At 37.1% G+C, this 22,560-nt stretch overlaps 2 protein-coding genes across 3 annotated transcripts; one reads left to right on the top strand and one right to left on the bottom strand.

Moving 5' to 3' along the window:
• The first annotated feature begins 3,749 nt into the window (after positions 1–3,749).
• On the top strand, positions 3,750–20,846 carry DNAJA4_1 (DnaJ (Hsp40), sub A, member 4). Of its 2 annotated transcripts, XM_051213792.1 has the most exons (6): positions 3,750–3,854; positions 3,888–4,065; positions 4,099–4,381; positions 4,415–4,873; positions 4,912–5,810; positions 14,614–20,846. In XM_051213792.1, the coding sequence occupies exons 2-5, from the start codon at positions 3,934–3,936 to the stop codon at positions 5,241–5,243; spliced, it is 1,206 nt and encodes a 401-aa protein (XP_051073494.1). In that variant the 5' UTR covers positions 3,750–3,854; positions 3,888–3,933; the 3' UTR covers positions 5,244–5,810; positions 14,614–20,846. The 2 variants fall into 2 exon arrangements, with proteins under 2 accessions (XP_051073494.1, XP_051073495.1); XM_051213793.1 differs by having other exon boundaries at positions 3,750–4,381; positions 4,912–10,236.
• On the bottom strand, positions 11,686–12,005 carry MS3_00005706 (uncharacterized protein; the record flags this gene model as incomplete). Its single annotated transcript, XM_035730551.1, is given in 2 exon segments — positions 11,686–11,988; positions 12,000–12,005. 2 exon segments carry the CDS (start codon positions 12,003–12,005, stop codon positions 11,686–11,688), a joined length of 309 nt encoding a protein of 102 aa, XP_035588055.1.
• Positions 20,847–22,560: the final 1,714 nt, after the last annotated feature.

The following is a 22,560-nucleotide window of genomic DNA, read 5'->3' as shown; positions in this document are numbered from 1 at the left end:
TCTTTAGATGTCTAGTTGGAGTCATCTACAAAACGCCTAAACAGAAAACGACAATCGTATGCTGGAGGGAGCATTCCTCCCTATTCGTCTCGGATAAACTCTCATCCTGATTCTAGGAAACTTCAATCTTTCTAAAGTCTACTCTATTGAACACACATATATAAGAGGTAACAACTCTAATAGAGCTCGGTTCTTCAACCTCATTGAAGGTTTGGGATTGGTCAAAAATGTCAGGCCAGAATATCAACTCGTAGGAGAAATAGTCGGACGTCGTCATGCTCAGCGTGCATACTAACAAATGTAGAATTTCTAAGTGATAACATATCAATCCTAGCTCCCCTGGGTAAGAGCGACCATGCTGTCATAGCCCTTAATTTTATCAGCAAAACTGAGCTGGAACATCCTGCTGACAACAGACGTTGGAATTTAAAACCGTTGGACGTTTCAGTTTTACAGGCCAATCTAGACCAGATGGACTGGGAAGCCCACCATAATGTTGATATTGACGCTCATTGAAGTTTCTCATGGCACGCTATCTTATATGCCACAATACAGAGTGTCTTACAAGAGCTCCTCAGAAATTTCAAACAACGTACAGTCATAAAGAATCGCACTCTTTGAATCCTAAGACGCAAAAGGCACTACTAGGTGGAGTATAAACGTTATAGTGGCAACAGCAGGCATAAACTGTACAAACAAGCAAGGAATCAGTGCAAAATGGCAATCATAAACAATATTCCTCAATATCTGATGAAGCTAATAGATAAATTTTTCTTCAATTAGAAAAGTTTATTCCGTCATACAGACTCTCTTCAACAATCCCAAACCAGATTTTCTCAGTCTTTAGGCACAAATGGCCTGACGACGGTGACATTCTTGACCCTCTGACAGAACAGCATTTAAAAACATTTCAACCGTCTCCAATCCACGAGAGCTTCACCTGCGACTTTGTAGGACTCGCGGTGTGGTGCGTGCTAATTACATTGATATAAGTAGTATATGACGCGAGTGAGGAATGAAATGTCTGGTAGCAGAAGATGGGGGAAGATCAAGAAAGCAAGAGCGACAATAGAATGCAATTTGTATGAAAATGTAAGAACAATGAGGTCTGAGGCATTTTGAAACAATTGGTGAACATTTTGCAAATTAACGATTTAAATGTATAGTTCTCAGATTTTATTGAAATGCTCTGTAATTTTGTGTCACATACATTCGATTGTCCCCACCCGTGTTCTGTTCACTACAGCGGGAGTGAAACTGGACGCTGACTTGTTATATCAAAAACTGCAGCATCTAAACAAGGACACTTCTGACCCGGATATGGTCCATCCTACCATACTTAGGGGAGCACCTTTAACCTTGGAAAGGCTGCTTAACGTGGTGTTCTCATATTCGCTTAGCTGAGGAACGGGACCAGGATATTGGAAGCAGGCGCACGTCACCAATATACAAGGGAGGTCGACAAAGCGAGCCTTTAAGTTACAGGCCGATGGCACTCCTCTCAATGCCGTCAAAATTATGGAGTTCTTGATATTCGGTGGTCCACGTGACTACTTATTACCCATAAACCTCTTTGTACGCAAATAGAACGGTCCCGGCAAGGGTTATTCATTTATAACCAACCTACTGACTGCTATAGACAGATGGGCATCCATAGTTAATCTGAAGGGGAAGGTTAATGTTTACTACTTTTACTTTCCAAAAGCTTTTGATAGGGTTGACGTGTCTCATCAATAAGCTCAGACCTTAAGATGTCGATTTACCGTAAATTGAATGGCTCATATGTCATGCAATTAATCGACTTTTCAGGGTCGAGGTAAACTTTACTTTTTCCCAGGCCATTGAATGTCCTAGTGGGTTTCTTCAGTATTCAGTACTGAGACCTCTTTTCCGAATTTTTATAGATGACCGTCCATCTGAGACATATTTCAGACTATGCATATAGCTTAGATAGCTTCTCTCTGAAAGTTGAAAGTGACCTGGGGGTGTTAGTACATTATGACCTAAAGTCTGGCCCTAACTGCGGCGGAAATGCCCTGTGAGCAAACCTTGCACATGTAACGATGCGAAGTAGTTTTGGACAGCTCGACGGCAGAACTTCTCATTTAATCCTCGACGGTTTTATTTGGCCCCATTTGGAGCATGGGAATATAGTGTCTCATTTTTCACTTCGAAACGATAAAAATACATTGAACTTTGTCCGAAGGCAAGCCACGAAATAAATTCGGAGACTCAGATTCAGACTTCATGAAGAGCCTCTCAATTCACTGAACCTTTACCCATTGGAGTATGGCTTGTAGCATCCTAAGCACTCCTAGGCTTCTTAAATACCTACTTAAGCTCAGTCCCAAAAATACCTTATGGATAACACCCAGAAATTAGATACACGACATTGAAGAACGGATTGGAGGCACACTATTTACTCTTTACGAGTAGTCTAATTTAGTATTCGCTGCTATGTGATGTTGTCCAAGCGAGTCCTCAGGAGTCTATTAATGGAAATAATGATACATTCTTCACGACTAAGATAGTATATCACCATGGTTTGCCAATATTTTTCCTTTCATCGTAAAGAAACCTAGGTACCTACCTTAAGGGATCGGCGATCTACTGCTACTTGATACGGAATCTCGATAAGAGTAAGCTTCATCCTGCTTGACTGTTGAAATTTTACTGGCACTCGTGTATCTGACTCCATTTAATCGCATCGTAACGTCCGGCTAATCACTTTATTGGTCTGATATCTGACTCGAGTAAGATCGCATGGTGGTTGTTATTGAAATATTCATCCCAGCTACCCTCGTATATAATTATCGGCTCAAATCGCGTTAATGAATAAAGGGATTTCATAAGTCTAATACAAAAATGGATTTTGAATACGTATGTTTCACACAATCGTTGATCTGAACAGACAATTGGAGAGAAGAGGAGAAGGAAGCGAAGCAAAACGAGACCAAGTGGCGTGCAGCAAAGACGACGAGTTCGACAGCTCGTTTTAATCAAGCGTGACTCGATACAGATACAATGAATGGAGTAACCAATTGACACACATAAGACCACATAAAAACAGTCAGGGTTAATAAGCAAATAAGTGACAAAGTAATAATATGGCTTGGTAAGAAGAACAAATAGTTTGGCTTGTCCAGAGGCCGGGTTTGACATAGTACCAGCTCCGATAAGCTTTAATGATCTGTGAATTGACTTGCAGAAATCAGAGGGCTAACAAAGTAAGTGTTTTGACCCATGTCTTCAGCTCTGTGTTATTGGTTTTATTCATTTGGTGCCTACTTTTCGTCAGACACAATCAAGATCAGCATCATTCCCAATCCAAGGGGATTTTAACAATACTTTAGTTATAAGCAGGTTGACTAGAAACTCTATGTAGGTTAGTTCTCTAATTGAACTGCCTCCGGAAGCTCGAACAGTGTTGCCGGTTCCCTCGTAACACGTAACAGATATGTTTAGCTTCATCCATTTGTAGTCACGGATAAAGACAGTAACCATAAAAGCACAAGACAAATCATGTTGAATATCTACATGTTAATGTCTAACTTATGAGTTAAAAGCCGACAAAATACTGCATGTGTCTAACCACTACAGTGTAAAAATATAAAAACCAAAATGTTAGTCAAAGTTGAGCTCCTTTCTGGAGATACAAACGCTTAAAGCCTTAAAATGTCTAGGCTTGTGAAGAATTCTTTCAACCATCAAAATAATTTGTTTAGTGTGACATATATTTTCCTCAGCCAATTAATACTTAAGAAAGGCATGAAAATTTTCACAGAGGTACCGAATCAAATAAGTAGAATGGGTGACATATCTATTATCTTTGTTTATAAAGTGTGAAGACTACAGTATGTGTCAATTGTTTATCTGTTCCTCTTTAGTCTAGAAAGTTCCGCCCGCAGTCAGTGAGAGCGGATTTTGACAGAAATGGTGAAGGAGAGGAAGTATTATGATCTGCTCGGCGTCCCTGTGACCGCAACTGAGGCGGAAATAAAAAAGGCCTACCGCCAGAAAGCCCTTAAATATCACCCGGATAAAAATCCGGATAGCGCAGACAAGGTATGTTAGCCAGTGTTACTTTGACAGACAAAGTTCAAAGAAATCTCTCAAGCATTTATGGTTCTGAGCGATCCTGAAAAAAGAGAATTATATGATGCAAGAGGCGAGCAAGGAATTAAAGAGGGTGGCGTTGATTCGGGTGGAATGGCTGACCCAATGGATATATTCCAAATGTTCTTCGGGGGTGGTCGTTCTCGCGGACCCCGTCGAGGAAAAGACTGTGTGCACCAGTTGTCAGTGACCTTAGAAGAGCTATACAATGGCAGTGTTAGGAAACTTGGTGTTACGCGAAAGGTTATATGTGATCAGTGCCAAGGTAAGTCCGCGTACTCAAACTTACTATTTCTAGGTCGTGGTGGCAAGGCGGGTGCCGTTGTAACCTGCCGCACATGTCGAGGAACAGGCATCCAGACTCACGTTCGCCAGTTAAACGTCGGGTTCGTTCAGCAGATACAGACTACCTGCAGTGCATGCAAGGGCGAAAAAGAAATTATTGATCCAAAGGATTGTTGCAAAAAGTGTGAAGGCAGAAAAGTTGTCCGCGAAACCAAGGTGATTGAAGTCCCAATAGACAAAGGCATGACTGATGGTCAAACAATCAAATTCCATGACGAAGGTGATCGCGAACCGGGCTTAGAACCCGGCGATCTTATTATTACCCTTGATGAGCAACCGCATAGCCGTTTCATCAGACGTCGAAACGACTTGATACACACTATAGAATTATCACTCTCTGAAGCCTTGTGTGGCTTCCAGCGAACAATACGATCATTAGATGATCGGACACTAGTGATAACTTCCAGACCGGGTAGGCTCACGTTTTTGGTCTTATAAATTCTTTATTAGGTGAGGTGTATACTAATAAAGATTTCCGTGCGATTGAAGGAGAAGGAATGCCAAGATACAAAAACCCGTTCGACAAAGGCCGGTTGATTATCAAGTTTGACATATCATTCCCGAAGAATGGCTTTCTTTCTAAAACTCAACTGGATTCGTTGCGAAAGTTACTTCCTCCACCTACTTGTATTGAAGATATTCCTGAAGATGCAGAATCGGTTGAGTTGCATCCGTTCGATCCTGAGTTTGATCACCAGCAACAGGAGCGCCGTGGCGAGGTATACGAAGATGTAGATGGTTCTGAGAGTTCCAATCCGCGAGTTCAGTGTGCATCCGCTTAATGTGATTAATTTATATCCGTGGTTCGGATCGCGGATGTGCATTTTGGGTTGTCTATATGATATACACATCTAATATGGACCATTCGATGTGTTTACTTAACCTTAACAACAGCCATTTACATTATCGCATCCATATATTTTGAATTAAACTTGTCTACGGAACACTCGTTACACTATCCGACTTCTGTTCACTTTTGAGATAATTTGCAGCTAAGTTGGATGTCATAATTTATTGTCTAGTTCTCGCCATTGGGGAGCATTTACTGTTCGTGAGCTAGAAAAACGACCAATAAATTTAACTGCGACGGTTCAGGAAAACGTAATCTTAACAAGTCGATCTTAAGGTGGTTGCCTGTAAGGTAGCTGCGAATGTGGCTGTAACAGTGACCGACAATCCTAGGTGGTTCCTGGCACTTTTTGAGGACCATATTCGGGCAAATCCTGTATCCATCTCATTCGATCTTCAATTACATGGTGCGGTAATTTTTGAGCCGTCTTTAGCAAACTACGGTGAAAAAGATGTGTATTTTGTTTGGAGTTTCTTCCCATAAATTTCCCTAACAGCCTGTAAGTCATCTCATTATTATTCCTGATGTATTCTATTGACTTTCCTCGCCCTGATATCTGCATTCGTCCAGTAAGTCCTCGTGTTAGGACTGTAGTTAGTAGAGTGGCGTATAGCTTGGTCGGAAGGTAAGTTTGTCTATTATTAATTATCAGGCATAAAACATAATGAATTACATTGAAAACTATGATGTGCTCACAACTTTGACTGCCAGGGTCGTCAGAGGTTTTAAATCAATTCCAAACTATCAGGCTACAGATATTTGGGATTTCCACCACCTAACTGAAAGGTGAAAGTTGAACACTAGTCAACGCGACTATATCCTCGTGGGTGCTTCTCCATTTCGAGGCTACTAATATATAGTTGGTGCCTTTGAAGTGCTGCATGTGGTGAGACTATCAAGCAGGCGGTGTTGTGTTTGGGCTGGAGGTGCACAAGTTTCAGTATAAGCGAGCACCAAACGTGTGTGCGCCGCATTTCATTGCTCAACTTGTGTAGAGGGCTGGGACACCTTAGTTTAAACCTCACTAGCCGTAACTTGCTGAATGTTTTGGGCGTTTAATATCTCTATTCATATGGATAATTAATATAACATAAAGTTTGTGCATACAGCTTAATAGCTCTAGAAAAATTGACACTACCTTGTGATGTGCTAATCATTTGTTTTAAGCCTTTAATAGTCGAAAATTTCCATAAGTCTTACGTCTAACTGTATGTAGCTTGGAACTAATCGGGAAAACAGTGAGGAAGTTAGTACTGTATCGGGAACAACTTTTTCATTCTATAAGTTCGATAAGACATTTATCAGCTAGCGAAATACACAACTGGATCGTGAAACCAAAACTATCACGTCGAGTCTTATTGGACTAACCAAAAAGTGCAGATTGACTTCAATCGCGCCAATCTGCGTTTCATGTTTCTTAGTAAGGCTACAGATGAGGAAATTGGGTTTAAAACTAAGGAGTTTGTTAATGCACTGTTGACCTAGTAATTATTTCGTCAGGATAATTGGTAAGGTAATTACGGGATGTCCAGATGATAAGTACTTGTTGGATATGGTGGGGTTATGAGATTCCATAATTTTAGATAGCAGTTTGAATAGACGATGAATATAGAATACAATTATATTTAAACAAAACAACGGTAATAAATAAGCAGGTTCACATTTCACTAATTTAGGTGTTTTATGACCTTTTTAGTGGGTTTTTGTGTGGATGGACAGGGTTTTTCTTATGTCCCAACGTCGTTAGATTTCAGTATTGTCTACTGGGCCCATGGATGCCCAAAAATTCACCGCACCAGCCTCCAAAGGCGATGGCAACTGTGAGCATCTGATTAAAGTCAGCAACAGTCACGGACAGTGGGAGCAAAGGAAGTTGCAGTAGGTAATTGGCGATATTTTAGAATTATCACAGAACCAAGTGTTTCAAAGTCTAGTGTTAACGAGACCGGTTCCGAAAAGAATCGAACAGTGACCCACTCAACTCAGAAGTTTGGGGCCATGGGTGAGGCTATTTTGAGGAATGGTTTAATTCGTCTTCATCTAATATCTAGTTGCTTACTGTTATCTTAAACAAGTTGTAAAGGCTATAGCTAGTGACGGAGAATAGCAAGCCCTATAGGATTAACCTCAGGGATCCTTAGCGGTCATTTGAACGTGAAACGCCTTCAGGAAGTAGGTATATATATCTCGTTTTTTAGAATTCAGGAAGCTTATACTTGCTCTGAACGTTCCAACCTCTTCTCAGTCCATTTATGGTGCCTCCAAGACACTTTCGAATATGTTCTGCAAGTTGTATCCTATCGAAAGGTAACGGTCAAACTATTACTTTCATTGAACGGTTTTCCGAAAAATAGTTATTGGGGAGTTTGTACGTGATATACTTTTTTTGCAACGGTAAGATTATAAGAACAATTTTTAAGTTGCGCTACTGAGCTATTCCAGAAGACGTCTAATAAAGCAGTCTTGTTATATTTTAAATCAACTTCAGTGTTTTACACCGAGAAATACTTATACCGTCTTTTTGATGCCCGAAGACTAGCTCGGTTTTCTCTTTGTGCTTGGGGATACACTTCCTTACTTTTGTTTAATCATCTCGATATGAAAGTTACGGGTTTCCTGTTCTGTTACGTCTATTCCCAGTGGAGCAACATCTGTATTTAAAGTTCTAATTACCAGTACACTATTCAGTTGGTGAGAACGATTTGAAAAAGCCTCAATAAATTACAAAATGTTCCATAATGTATTCTCATGTCGTTCTTCCTGTACATATTAATAGTTAGTGATAGTCGCCGCGTAAATTTAGGAATAAAACTGAAGGGTACTAATCCTTCATCTGAGAACTAAAGTATTCAATAAGGGTGTCTGTATTAGTGAAGCTGAGTTATTCATGTCAGTTTTAAAAACTTTTAACATCTATAGTATAGGACAGGAAATTGGTAAGATCGAGTTGAAAGTGACATTTGAATGGCTTTATTGCAAGATTTGTATCATAAAAGCGTCTAAATCGCTTCAAAAGACTCCATATACAATTCAATATTTACTGTAAGGACTATATCATCCTAATGCAATTCAGTACCTTGAAGACTAGAGATGGTCTAATTCACTCGGCAAAATAATCAACAGTGGGATTGAATTCAATTGCGCTTATGATAAACTCGGACCATGTGGGTCGAAAGAGAGAAGGGATTTCTTTATTTGAAAATATAAACATTTAATCAAAGTGAAGCACTTGTAGTAACAAGTTCAGCGAAGACTTCATCCGTAGGGACTTGCAAATATTCTCGCGTGTATTTTAATGAGATATTTTCGCGCTGTTTTTGTAAAGTATTCAGTTTTTCACATATATAACTTGGTTTCAATAGCTGAGTATTAAGTGCCAATAGTTAATTACCATAAATCCTAGATGTTGTTCCATCGGTTCTTGTAGGAGCTACAATAGTAATTCTGTTGGGTAATTCAACTAGAATTAATATACTTTCTCCAACCAATTTTTTTAAACTTTTGGACTCTTGAACCAAATGGAATCAACCTACACTTCAAGCAAACGGGTTTTCCCCTTATTTCTAGAACTAGAGGCCTCATTTTCATACTACTTAAGGGCTTATAGCACTGTTAGATTGAACCTTTCGTTAATTTCAGAAAAAATTAATACACAGGGATATCTAAGTGTTCAATACCCTCTAGCTAAAGCACAGGTAAGACGTATTCATTAAAGTCTTTTGCATTCACAGCTTCACTAAGCAGTGGAAAATCAGAAACAACGCAGTTTTCTGATGATTCATTTGCATCTGACTTAGTCGTAAAAAGTCTTAAGTAGCACGAACCAACATAGCTTCTTATTAACGGGATAGACCTTACAACATTAATCCGAGAGTACGCGAACATCATCCAACTTTTACTGATGGGAGTACATGTGTGTGAAGCTCGTCCGCTTTAATTGACCTTGAGGCACCAACACGGCCCTGGTACGGCCGAGAGTGGGGAGAGTCCGCTCTCCCTCTCGAAATGCTCTCACACGGCCACGCGTATATAGCCTCTGCCAGGGAAGTCCTACTCACTGCCTTCTCGTGGCGGGGGTGTTGTCTACGAAAATGAGAGGACGAAGAGCGAATGTCCGGCGCTTTAACCGGATTCCAAACCATTGGTGCACATGGGCTCCATTATCCTGAGGGAACAAATGGCGTATGAACCAATTGTTGGTCACCGGCTTCCATGGGACTGCATCTCCTTACGATGCTCCACTGCCTTTTGGATCAGACCTTCAGGTCGAAGGCTCGGGGAGTGGCCCCCTAAGAAAACCACCTGCTTCGGTTTTGGCACCCGGGCAGTATCACAGCCCTCACACATATCGAATGAGATTTGTGTGGCGCATATGTATTTGGTGCCTCTTTATACCATTATCTATGTGTTGAAATAAATAATAAATAAACGTATTCATTAACAGGGGAAGAAATATTAAGCAAAGTACTTTTCTTTAATTCAATTTCGATTATCCTAATAATCGGAAACTTGTGATTAATTATACCAGTGATTGATTTGCCTGTAGATGCTCATGATTACATGGGAACAATAAATCTCTCTTGAAATTGGTAATTTCAATACTAGCAGTATTATTAACAAATGAATGGGACTGTGGTGTGTGCTACTTATATTGATATAAGTAGTATGTGACGCGAGTCAGGTATGTAATGTCTGGCAGCAGAAGATTGGGGAAGATCAAGAAAGCAAGAGTGGAAATAGAATACAATTTGTATGAAAATGCAAGGACAATGAAGTCTGAGGCATTTTAAGACAATTGGTGAACATTTTGCAAATTAACGATTTAATATATTGTTCTCAGATTTTATTGAGATGCTCTGTGATGTTGTGACAGATGAATTCGATTGTCCCCACCCGTGATTTGTTCAATACAGGAATTTAACTGGGTAAGTAATCAACTTCTGAATCAAACGTGAGGTATTGCTGCATGCAGTAGTGAGTGACAATAAGTCCATTAGCTTCTTGAAACTAAGTAATCTCGGTTCAGAATCATTTTATGTTTATGTAATTAACATTTTGAAACTCTAACATACTTTGTGAGTATGCCCAGTTTTTCCACAGGTGTAATAAAATTGACGTGAACTACGATGGTGTTGTTTACCACATGAGAAGTGGGATTTAATACTTGACAATGGGTGTGAAGATTTCGAATTATTCATTCATTTCAATGGGTGTAAATTATTTTTTCTGAAGTACGCTTAAGTGTCTACGGAGTGATAGTGCAACAGGTTGAATTGTAATAATGCCATCACGATAATTAATAACGCCCCTATAAGTAATAAAGAAATCGTTGTGAACTTGTGAGGAACCCAAAGAAATTTACGTGATTACTACATAGGGGGTTTGTGGAGATTATAGAATTTTGTTGTTAACATCGTTGATCGATTTAGTTAATCGTTATTTAACTAAGGTCAATCCGTAATGGTACTCATGTTTGGGATCTTTTATACCAGTAATCTCTCGCGTTTGAAGTTTAAATTGTAACTGTTCACCAGACTACATTTAGAAGATTGAATCTGATGCTGTAGCGTAGAAAGATGTGATAATCTGATGAAGACATGAAGTAATTTGTTGAAATATGCCCTTGCAAGTATTTTTAAGGATCTGACGTGAAAATGGTCGGTTAGTAATGGTTCTAAAGAAGAGGAATAGGTTCATTGGAAAATGTAAGCTTCCTTAACAAACTATCAGTTTATTTACAAACGTAATTTATTAAACGATCTGGAAGTTTTGTAGTATGTGTACGAACTAATGATTCCTTTGTACTTGATTGTGCGCTTATTACGAGTTCCAAATATAATACGTTCATTTGTGCTCATCTAGTTCTACCTGCCTTGAATTGCATTATTTCGGCAATTCCTAGTTAGTGCATTAATTTGAATACTTCTTATCAACATAAGTTTATTATTTTAAAGATTTTGTGATAAGGACTAGGCATCAAAGATTCATTCTTAGTCTGAAGCTTCCAGCCGTGATCAGTTAATAAATAGATTCTCAAGATTGCTAGAATCCAATGATTACAATGACACCAAATATGCTGTTTAATTTATCATTTATTTATTTATTTGGACACAAATATTGGTACAAGGGGGGACCAGATACATGTGGGCCACACAATAGTAATCAGAATGAGAGGAGATAGAGAATGTCAGGTGCGTATACAAAGAAAAAGAGAACAATAACAACCACAAATTAGTGTATGGTAGTGAAATAATAATAATGGGGGAAACAGAATGATGCAACCAGGAAGAATTCTCTCAGTTTAAAGCAGTTACGGCCACTTTTTATGGAGAAAGTAAAAGAAGGTTACGACAGGATCGGCACTGGCTTCTATTCTAAGCCATTTCTGATAACGTCTCTAGCCACTGTATTGCACCATCTCTAGGACAACAACCAGGGAGTCGAGAAGGACCAACAAAAGCCAGTCCTGTGTAGCTTTCTTTTATACCGCGACACCATGTCATACATTGACCACCTCTCCGCTTTTTCCAACCAGTCCCAGCGTCTGTAAATAACGCACGACATGGAATTCTCTGGGACGACATTCGTAGAGCATGTCCAAGCCACCGAAGTCGATGTTTCAAGATAGTGACACCAATTGAATTAACGTCGTTGCATCCGAACAAACGATGCCGAACCTATGCATTACTAACATAGTGTTGCCACTGGTTGTCAGCAGTCCTTCGGAGGCAGCAATGATCAAACACAGAGAGTCGTCTAACATCCTCAACTCAGAGAGGCCAGGTTTCACAATCATAGAGCAAAACTGATCTTACGGACGCGTAGATCCAACCTTTTACAGCCAGACTAACATCACAGAGGCTCCAAAGATGGTCCAGATTAGCATAAGCCGCTCTGGCTTTCACTATACGTGCATTGATCTCATAACTCACGCTACCACCAACACTTATGCAGCTACCTAGATACACGAGCTTCTCGACTACTATCTGCTCACTACTCAGGGTGAGTACAGAATCAGGGTCTTGCCAGTTTTGCAAAAGTACTTTGCACTTAGAATGTGCGAAGCACATACCATACCTGAGGACACTGAGTGCCAACTGATTAAGTGCGGATTGCATGGCTTGCGTATTATCGCACAGTGAGACAATATCATCCGCATACTCAAGGTTGAGAAGTCTTTCTCCAGGCAACAGATCCACACCGCCATTACTTACACCCATCAGGGTACTCCTATAGGAGCGGCAGTTTTGTACACAACCACGTCAGTGGTAGCTGATCGCGATGTGATCAATCTGAGTCCAGGCTTGAGATGCAGAGGGAGGACACCAGGTGGCACATCGGCGATGACTGTGCCGAAAGTTAGTGCTAGCCAGAAACAGGTTGTGGTCTGTGCAAAGTTGCAGTAGACGGTCCCCGTTATCTGACCTGCGACCAACGAGTCCCCATCGGCCTCCTAAACGACTCTCTTCTGTGCCTAGACACCCGACCTGGGCATTCAAGCCTCCAGCTAGTAGTACAATGCCTGTCGGACGCACTTTCTGAAGAAAAACAGTTAACTGGTGGTAAAATTATCCTTGATCGCATCCGGGCTGCAATCCGTCGGAGCATAAGTGGAGATGATGAAGAGACATCGTTTGTCACGCCGATTTCTTCTTACTTTGATGGAACTTTCTAATCTAATAGCACATAACCGACTGTTAATGGGGATCCAATCGATTAGTGCTGCCTCAGCTCTAGCGCTTAGTGCGACACCAACGCCAGCAAGACCAGATGAAGATGCCACAAGGTCTCCGGACAAACGCACGTAAAACAAGCCTTTTGAAGCGACAGATGGAGAACGAATTTGTCGTACTTCACTAGAGTCTTGAATACGAGTCTCAGATAGACTGCAGACGTCGATATTAAAACTTTCTAAAGACATAGCCAGCCCTATCTGTTGTCCGATCTACATTAGTGTGCGAACGTTGGAGGAAGCCAGTTTGAATGGTGTACGTGATTTCAGAAAAGCTGTTTCAGTATTCGTATTCGGTGGAATCATTCAACTTTCGACTAGGCAGTAACTCGAGATCGTTGAGATAGAACAGAGTTCCCACTATGGGCGAGCTGTTGTATAAGTTGAAAAATGGGGATGCATGAAGTGAGAAAAGAGGTAGATAAGTAACGTAGTATACAAAGAAAGTAATAATAATGAAAATGAGTGAAATGTCTGAATTCTAATTGGAGCAAGCATAGTATTTCATGAAATAATTGTCATCTCATCAGATTTATGTAAAGGTTGTGATACTGCCCAGGTACCCAAACTGAAGCAGGTGGTTTTCTTAGGAGGCCACACCCGAAGCGTTTCACCTAACGATCTGATCCACAAGGCAGTAGAGCATCTCAAGGAGATGTAGTTCCATAGTCGCCGGTGACCAACTATAGGTTCATACGCCATTTGTTTCCTCAGGACCCTGGAGTCCATGTGCACCAGTGATTTAGAATCAAGGTTTTCCAACTGCCTTAGGTGGATCCTCCATGTCCACCAACCCGGTTAAAGCTCCGAACATTCACTTTTCGTCCTCTCGACTTCGTAGACAACACCCCCACTGCAAGAAGGCAGTGATTAGGACTTCCTTGTCAGTGGTTGTAGTCACGTGACTATGTAAGAGGATTTGTAGAGGGAGAGCGGACTCTCTTCACTCTCGGCCGTACTAGGGCATTTGGGGGCTATACTGTTTAAATAATAATACAAATTAAGATTAATGCAATAACATGTAAACACGGACTGAAGAAGTTCGAATTCGAAATCAACAGTATAATATTAAATTACGAAATAATCATACACTGAAACTGTGATGAAGAATTTATAATCTTCAGTAAATGAAATAGTCATTCATTGCACATCACAAATAGTAGATGATGTTTTATACAAACACTAAACATAAAATTGTGATAGTTCGAAGTATTTGAATTCTAGTACAAACTAGAAATCTTAGAAATAACGCAATTTAACTAAGAAGAATTATATGAGCACGGACGAACCTATTATATTTGGAATTCGAAATCAAATACAAAAGAATCATTAGTTTATACAAACACCAAAAAAAATATACTTAAAATTATTGAAATAGCAGCAATTTTTATTTTTACCATTTCATTAATGATTTCAAAGAATGTAAAACTAACTAAGAAATAAAAACTATGAAGATGATATCACTTCCTAATTTTATTTTAAAATTGTTTCTATCACAGAAATGGGCATCAATAAAAAATGAAATAGTTTTTATGTTTTTGTTTTTTTCTTCTTTTTCATTACTATATAGATTAATATTTTTGTAGTAAATGCATCAATCTGGTTGATTACAAATTACTATTATTATATCAAAAATGCAAATAATAAACTATGGGGATTTTATATTATTTGATTTTATATATTTTTGTTTGTTACAAAAAGTCAAATTTTTTGTTGCCATGGTAAATGATACAGATTTGTAAAATATTATTTTTATAAATGAATTGATAATCATTAAAGTTTTATTAGTCATGCCTAGATACACTTTTAAATGAGTATATACAAGAAAATAATGAATAAAGTTGTTGAAACTATGAAATTTAATAACAAATGAAATTTGTTGATTTTACAAGAAAAACTGGCAAAATAAAGTTGTTATTTAACAATTATGTGTGTAGTTAGATAATTTCATACGAGACTACTATCTACTGTAATCCTCTAAACACTAACCTTTTTTTATAATTTTGTACTATATAGTACAAACAAACATTTGATCTGATTGAATAATTGGAGTGAAAAAAAACTTATTTCGTCGCATGCGAAATAAATAACGTATTAAAAGGATTGTGCTTATTCACTTTAAGCTCAGTGGATAAATTACATTTTTTGTTAGAGTAGTTATATGAAAGAGCTTTCAAAAATGGTATTACCTTGTTTTCACTTAAAACGTCGCACAAACTTGATCAGTCAAGTATTTAAACCGTTACATACCGTAGTGAGGAATGACTAGTCATCCAATTAAAATTGTCTCAATTAACAAATGTTTTCTCAAATTTTACGATCAAATTGTGAAACCTAAATACCATATCACAGGTGAATCTTACAATTAATTGGATCTAAATTGACTTACATGGTCAACTACTTAATCAGTCATTTGATCTAATTTGTGACCAAACATCTTCATTTAATAATAATTGTGTGTTATCACAGACACGCATACACGGTTTCAACCAGTCACTCTCAGAGGTCAGATGTGGATAGCTACAAGATATCGGACACTGGAACCAAGATACTCCATGGATATTGCATGTTATCCGTGGAGGCTAGGGAAGGGGAGATGATATTCGTCAACTTGGATTCCTGTAGCTGAATCCAAAACTCCAGACTTATTTTCCAGGAACGGTCGGTGATGCGTCAAAACAGTTAGATATATCAGTTCAAGGTGAATTGATAAATGAGAGTTGGTGTTGGATGCACGCTATTGATCAAGATTTTGCTTAATTTTCCAAGGAAAGACGTTTACTTTTAATAAACAGACAGATTCACCGTAAATTTATGAACTAGAATGTAAATATTGTTCAGAAGGTATTCAATTCACTTCATTATTTACCTGCCAAAAGAATATAGAATGTATTGGATAAAATTAAAATTGTTATTTAAACAGAAATACGATAGGATAACCTCAGTGTGTTTAATTAGTCATTTCCTTTCTTTATTTGTGAACCATATTTTATCTTGTTTACTTCGTTCGAGTAATTTTTCTGGTTAGCGTTTTTTAGCGAGTTAGTTTTCTACTGGATGGATTCGCTAACCCCATGCCCAACCCTCCTCCTTTATCCGGGCTTGGGACCGGCAGTAGCCCCCGAGGGGACTCCAGGAGGAGTTACTTCGTTCAATAACTATAATTGTTCAGTCTGAGATTCACATGTTGTTGAACTCTTTTTATTATTCTACGTTTATTACGTCAGCATTCTAAATTGGTTTATTTGCCTTCAATCCAGTATTATGATGATAACAAGCACGGTCAGTTGTTATTTTTTGTTTGAAAAAAAATGAGAAGTTTAGTTATTTCATGGAGTTCATTGATATTCATCTTTATATTTTTTACTGTATTTGTTTAGTTTTCGAAAATCTTAAGATATTTTTATCATGCTAAACATTAGTCTTATTTTCAAATTAGCCAAATAAAGGTGCTGTTTGTCTCGTTGAGAATCTTGCATATAAATTACATTTTAAAACTCAATAGATCAGTTTAACCGATGAAATAGATCATAGTTATTAATGAAGTACAATTTACTAACAAACAATCTATGAAATTTATCTTCATTTGTAATCACTTGTAAATGATTCATAAACAATTTTTCGAAATTCAAATATAAGGAAAGTTAACCAATATAGATTAAATCCTTAATTTCAATAACAATAACTTAATGACCTATGAAGTAATTGTGTACAAACATTCAAGAAATACAAATACATTGTAATAAAGTTATAATAGAGAAAAAAAAAGAAACGAACAAACTAATGGATTGTTTTAAAAGGTAATGTTACCTACAAAATCTCTTTGAGAATTTGTTAAAACCCGAGAAACATAATGAATGAACTTTGGGATCCTTTTATGGACCAATACTAAACGTATATTTCTATTGTATAATTATTAAATAACTAAACTATGCATATTCATATTCATCTTATTATAAGCTGTATTTTGACCCATAAACTATTATTATACGTTTTACCATTCTTGAGTTATACCCAGTATATTAATTACTACCTCCCTCATTCACAGCCACATCTGACTAATTCTTGTAAAAATGTTGTTTCATATATTTATTCGTACGTTGTGGTCTGCTTGACTGGTATATAAACAGAGTATGTTTGAAATATAATGATTCATATCGCAGAGGCTGAGACTTGTGTTCTGGACTTAACTGACTGGGCTAGGCAGAAAGCAAGACCAATCAGAACTCTGGGCTGCTCATACGGGTTTACGCGTCATTGTTCCGATCGATAAATCACTGCTCTCTAATCGGCGGCCACAAGTTATAACAGAATTACTTATCAAATAAAAAAATCAATTAACTGATAACCTTCATCCATATAGAGAATAGTACAGACAAATTGTTAAAGATTTCAAATATCTCATAACATTTCTTATTGTTTTTCTTATTAATTGATTGTTCAATGTGATATTTATGTTATTTTCTATGAAACTAAAAATTTATTTTAATCAAATAAAGAAAGTAATACTAGTTGATTGATTCAATTTGATGTTCTCAATTGTCATAACTGAAAATGATGAATAGAGTAAACTAATAAATTCAGTATGATTTATGAACAATATATTACGTCATGGAAACAACAACAAAAAAATCGATCATAATTTTGATCCACTCAAAATTGTGTTGAGAGTAAAAGTAAATGCATTTTGTAAAGTGAATCCTAATAAGGAAAAAAAAAACAAAAAAAAGAAATACAGAGATTATTACAAAATAAAGCAGTGAATTTAAATTCATACAAGAAATATTGTTACTTAAATTGTACCTGGGGGAACTTCCATGAAAAAAAACAAATGAAAATAACAAAAGAGTAGTAATCTTTTAGTGAAATAAATTGATAAACTTCATGAAATGCAACATAATGTATCATGTAAATTCACTTGATGTTGTTCTACTTGTATCTTCCCATTGTTATTTAGGACTGCAATTGATCAGTTTCATGTTGACATATGTGCATCCTGTGCGGATTGCCTCGGTATAACCCTAAATTACAAGCTTTTTAAACAAAGATGGATAGTGAGTAGTAGTGGAATCCACGACGCGCGTTTCTTCCTATTTGGGATTCATCAGCTGGATGTACCTTCATTCCAGAGTTGATGTTCACTCTGGTACTCGAATCCAGTACCATTCGCTTCAAACGCCATCGCGTTCTCCGTGTATCATAGTTAAGAAGAAATGTATGTGTATATTATACCAAAGGACTGTAGTTATAATCCTTTAAAATTTGTCTTGTAGTTAAAACTTGTAAAGATTTTTTTTAGATTAAAACTTCATTATTTTCAAGTTGTAAGCTTGTTTACTTGTGATATTTTGACAAACGTTAGCTGAAGTCTTTTCAATAAAATTTTATTTTAATTAAAATATACCCTATGATTGCCATTTTTATATAATTAAACTCCATAAATACAACAGAGATGTTTTACTGACGTAAAATATCTTTAAGACTTTTGGTTTCACTAACTTTGATATTCTTGATTAGGAAGGTGTTACAAACATCATCGTTGCCAAGCGCTTAATATCTATGAGATCTTTAGGCTCGGACAAATATCAAAATGCTCCTTTTAATATGCTAGGTCCGTATGTGTTGATTATAAGGCAATGCGTTAAACTGACTTTTAAGATATAAATAAATTCAATACAACACTTGGCTTTCGTTATCTAACTCATGCTTAAAGTCGTTCGATTGACGATGATCCATTTTCCGATGGAAACATGAACAACAGTTCATTGTATTGTTACGAAGTGGTATACGAGGGTGAACGCGAGTTCTGTGAATGTCTATTTCGCGGTAAACTTCATTGTTGGAATTCACGTGTATTTCGTCACGGTAAATGCTTTAAGTAAAGAGAAATAGGACACAGAAACTTGTGATAATAAACCCCGTAATTTAGATCTTGATGAGATGTGCGATCCTAATGATCACAAGCGATTCTCATTTACACTTTCAAGTTATTCAATTCACATGGAAAAACGGTTATATTTATCCAGTGGTTTGTCTAATTATTTCTTTATTGATATTTTAAACATCACATTTATTACATTGGTCTCAAAGTTGGAGTCTTTAAATTCCAATGTTATAGTTAATTCTACCTAATTCTGTAGTTCGGTTATTGTAAATCATAAATTTCCTATTCTTGCGTGTTATAATTTGATGATCAAGGATGACAGCTCTACAGTTGTCAACTGTGAATTTCTGGTTACTGGTGATGGATTGATTGTCACATGGGTAGAGAATCTAAGAATACTTCAGACACAACTTTCCCTATTGACAACTGAGGATACTTCTGTTAAAATTCTTGTAAACGTAAATATAAGAGAATCCGATTATTAAGATTTGCTCATAGTTCCGAATCATTCCCACTTTAATACTGGAGCAGAAAACGTCAAGTGTTTGGAAATTACAATGAACTCTATGTGTGGCAGAAAACTTGAAGATATGGGAAGAGGATAAATAAACTCCTTCTGTAAAATCCGACATTCCTGGTTATAAAATAAACCTAACTCGAGGGAAATAGGGTAATGCATCCCAGTTAAGTCTATCAAAAAGGATTGGCTATGGACGATGAATTCTATATTGCAAAGTGGAAAACTGTACAAGAGAATGTATACGAGAGGTATTAAATGGATAAATATCTATACAAAATAAGCTTAATATTACCTGAACAATGCTTTCTCTAAGAGTTACAGTTACTGATGTAACAACAGTCTTTTAAAATAAACTACAGAACAGTAAGTGATTAAAACAAATAATTTGCAATAATTACTTGACATTTCGATAGAACAATGAGAAGACGGAGTTGATCTGAAAAATGTGATGTATTTGCGCTATACATTTCGAACAATCTGGTCACACATATACTTGTCAAGGCATTTTTATATGAAAATTAATAAAGGTCAATAAAGATCAATTAAAATAACTAAGGGGAGAGAAAGAATAAGAAATTATCTCGTTATCCTAGGCCATAGAATGACTTAAGGATTACCAAGGTAAATTCAAGGTTACGACAAATTGTTTTTGTCTTCTCATTGTTCTATCGAAATTTATAAAAGGGACTAATTGCTTTAAATACTTGACATTTAGTGCAAGCGCATATGACAACCTTGAAACAACGTGCTATCCTAAAAGGACAAAAGCCTCATTCATGAAATAGCTCAGAAGTGATCAGTCAACTGTCTAAAACCATAAACATTTAAACGGAACCAACTAACCAGAAGATCTCTTAATAATTTAACCACCAGAATTTGAAATGCTGAGTTAAGCTAAGATAAAACAGTTAATAAAAGCCTCAATAACATGAAGATGCCAGTCTTTTCCATAACCTGTAGCATGATAACTGCAAACAAATCATAAAATATGTAAATCCAGAAAGCGATAAAACAAGCATTACTGTACGTAAGGGAAACAATGATTTTCATATACATATAAGGATTCTCTTACATATTCAGGACAGAAATACCAAACCCCATACATTAGAAGCAATAACAAAGTCGCTTCGAAAGTGAGTTCTCGTCTTAAAATAGTGTTTACAGTCTCCTGATGTTACAATCAGTGACATGTCTACTGAAGAGTGGTCATAAACCTATATTCGTACGCACCTTTTTCACACCTACCTAACAAGTTTTCACTACAAACTTGAGTCCATTCCAATTTCTGTTAATTCTGACACCAATAATCTTATTGTAAAGAACACTGAACATAACTCAAAGAAAGAATATGATCTACGTTCAATGAACCCGTGAAAAAAAACGGACGAGAGATTAAAAAGGCTCAACACACATTTAAGATTTGGCGGACATGATTCTTGTATGTAGTGATAATTACATTTTATATTATTCTGTGGCTGATTGCAATCGTGAATACCTTCGGGAGTAATGCATCAGAAAGAAAATTGAAGAACTGGTAAATCTCAGGAGTACTTTACAGACCATTATTATGCATGGTTGACAAATAACTAGCGTTCTATGTTTATATATTCCGGTTATCATACGTTTTATTGAGCCCACTAACTATTATTACACCTCTTTTTATTCCTTGTTTATTGCTAATCAATTATTCACAGCCTGCCCCATTCATAGTCACTTTTGGCCTGTGACTTTTCATAATATCGTGGTCTCGTATGTCCGTATGTAGACCCACATATAATTGAGATGCAATAATAATACAGGTTGGCGGCTGATCTTTCTTTGGACTGAAGGTTGGAGATAGAAAAGAGCTCACAGATAGTGAACTGATTGGAGCTCAGCTTGCGTCAGCTCAAGGTAAGCTGCGCTGTTTAAAAGTGTGATTGGTCAAGTCTCGGACGCTAGTCTACAAACAGAATAGCAGACGCGAGATAAAGACTATTGTTAGAATTCGGATTGGTGGATTTAATACATAATATTGATTAGTGTCTCAATCTATAACAAGTTGACGACGTTGATCTTTGAGCAAAAAATCATCATATTAGTAACAGCACTTCAGATTTATAATACTGGCCCAAAGATATTTTTATCGAAGCAGTGTCAAAGTGACATTTTCTTTTGAATAGATGCAGTCACTATTTCAGCAGCAACGGTAGGTATTAACTTCACCAAAGCAACTCTTGGAAATAGTTATGACGAAACTTCTATTTAGTTGTTAAGTATTCCACAACAACAAAGGTATAGAGTCATATCTTAGCCATATTCCAGGATTTATTTTTCTTGTAAATGGTCATAAATGATCATAACTCTGAAGCATGGTTTGGTAGAATAAAAGATATTTTCTGAGTAGAATTTTCTTCTATGGATGACGCAAAGTATGTCCAGTCACTCTAACAGAAACTTGTTCACAATGTGCATCAAAAGCACAGAAATCATATACTGCTTAAACATTCTCGAGAAGTTAATTCCGATTAAAACCATCAACATTCTAAATAAAAAGTTTTGTAAAAGTGTCAACATTTCGTATCCAGTATGTTTGCTTACAGATGACAAAAGAAGCTGACGAATATCGCATTAGGTACGCCGACGGAGTATATTTACAAGCAGTAAAATTCAAGTTAAATGTACTATCCAGTGTCTAGTTTAAACGCCTGTTATTCATTTCTGGACTAAACCAACGGACTAATGCCATCTTTCTCATGCGTTTTTTTATCTCCTATGAAACACGACAATGAAATGGCGCTACCGACTATTACCACAAAATGCTAATGGCTAGTAAACCTGAAATGTTGGTACGGTGTTGGTACACTTCTCAGAATTTCGGGGTTTCAGAAATCGTAGATGAGCCACATTGAGTAAAGTCGGCCGTAAACACTGCCGAGATAGAGGAAGCTTGAGATCAAAGCCAACGAAGCCTTTTCACAAATGTCAGAGCAAGTATATAAGCTACACTTGCATTAAATGTAGCTGATTAAAGACGAAGTGTTGACTTAATGGGCAGCAGTGTTTATATTCGATTATAATTGGATAAGAGGTTAAATATCACGTTAATCACTTAAAGGACATGGAATTCAGTG

Source organism: Schistosoma haematobium, chromosome 1, assembly GCF_000699445.3.
Source record: "Schistosoma haematobium chromosome 1, whole genome shotgun sequence".
In the NCBI taxonomy this organism is placed as follows: Eukaryota; Metazoa; Platyhelminthes; class Trematoda; order Strigeidida; family Schistosomatidae; genus Schistosoma; species Schistosoma haematobium.
This window is presented reverse-complemented; position numbering and strand designations above follow the sequence as displayed.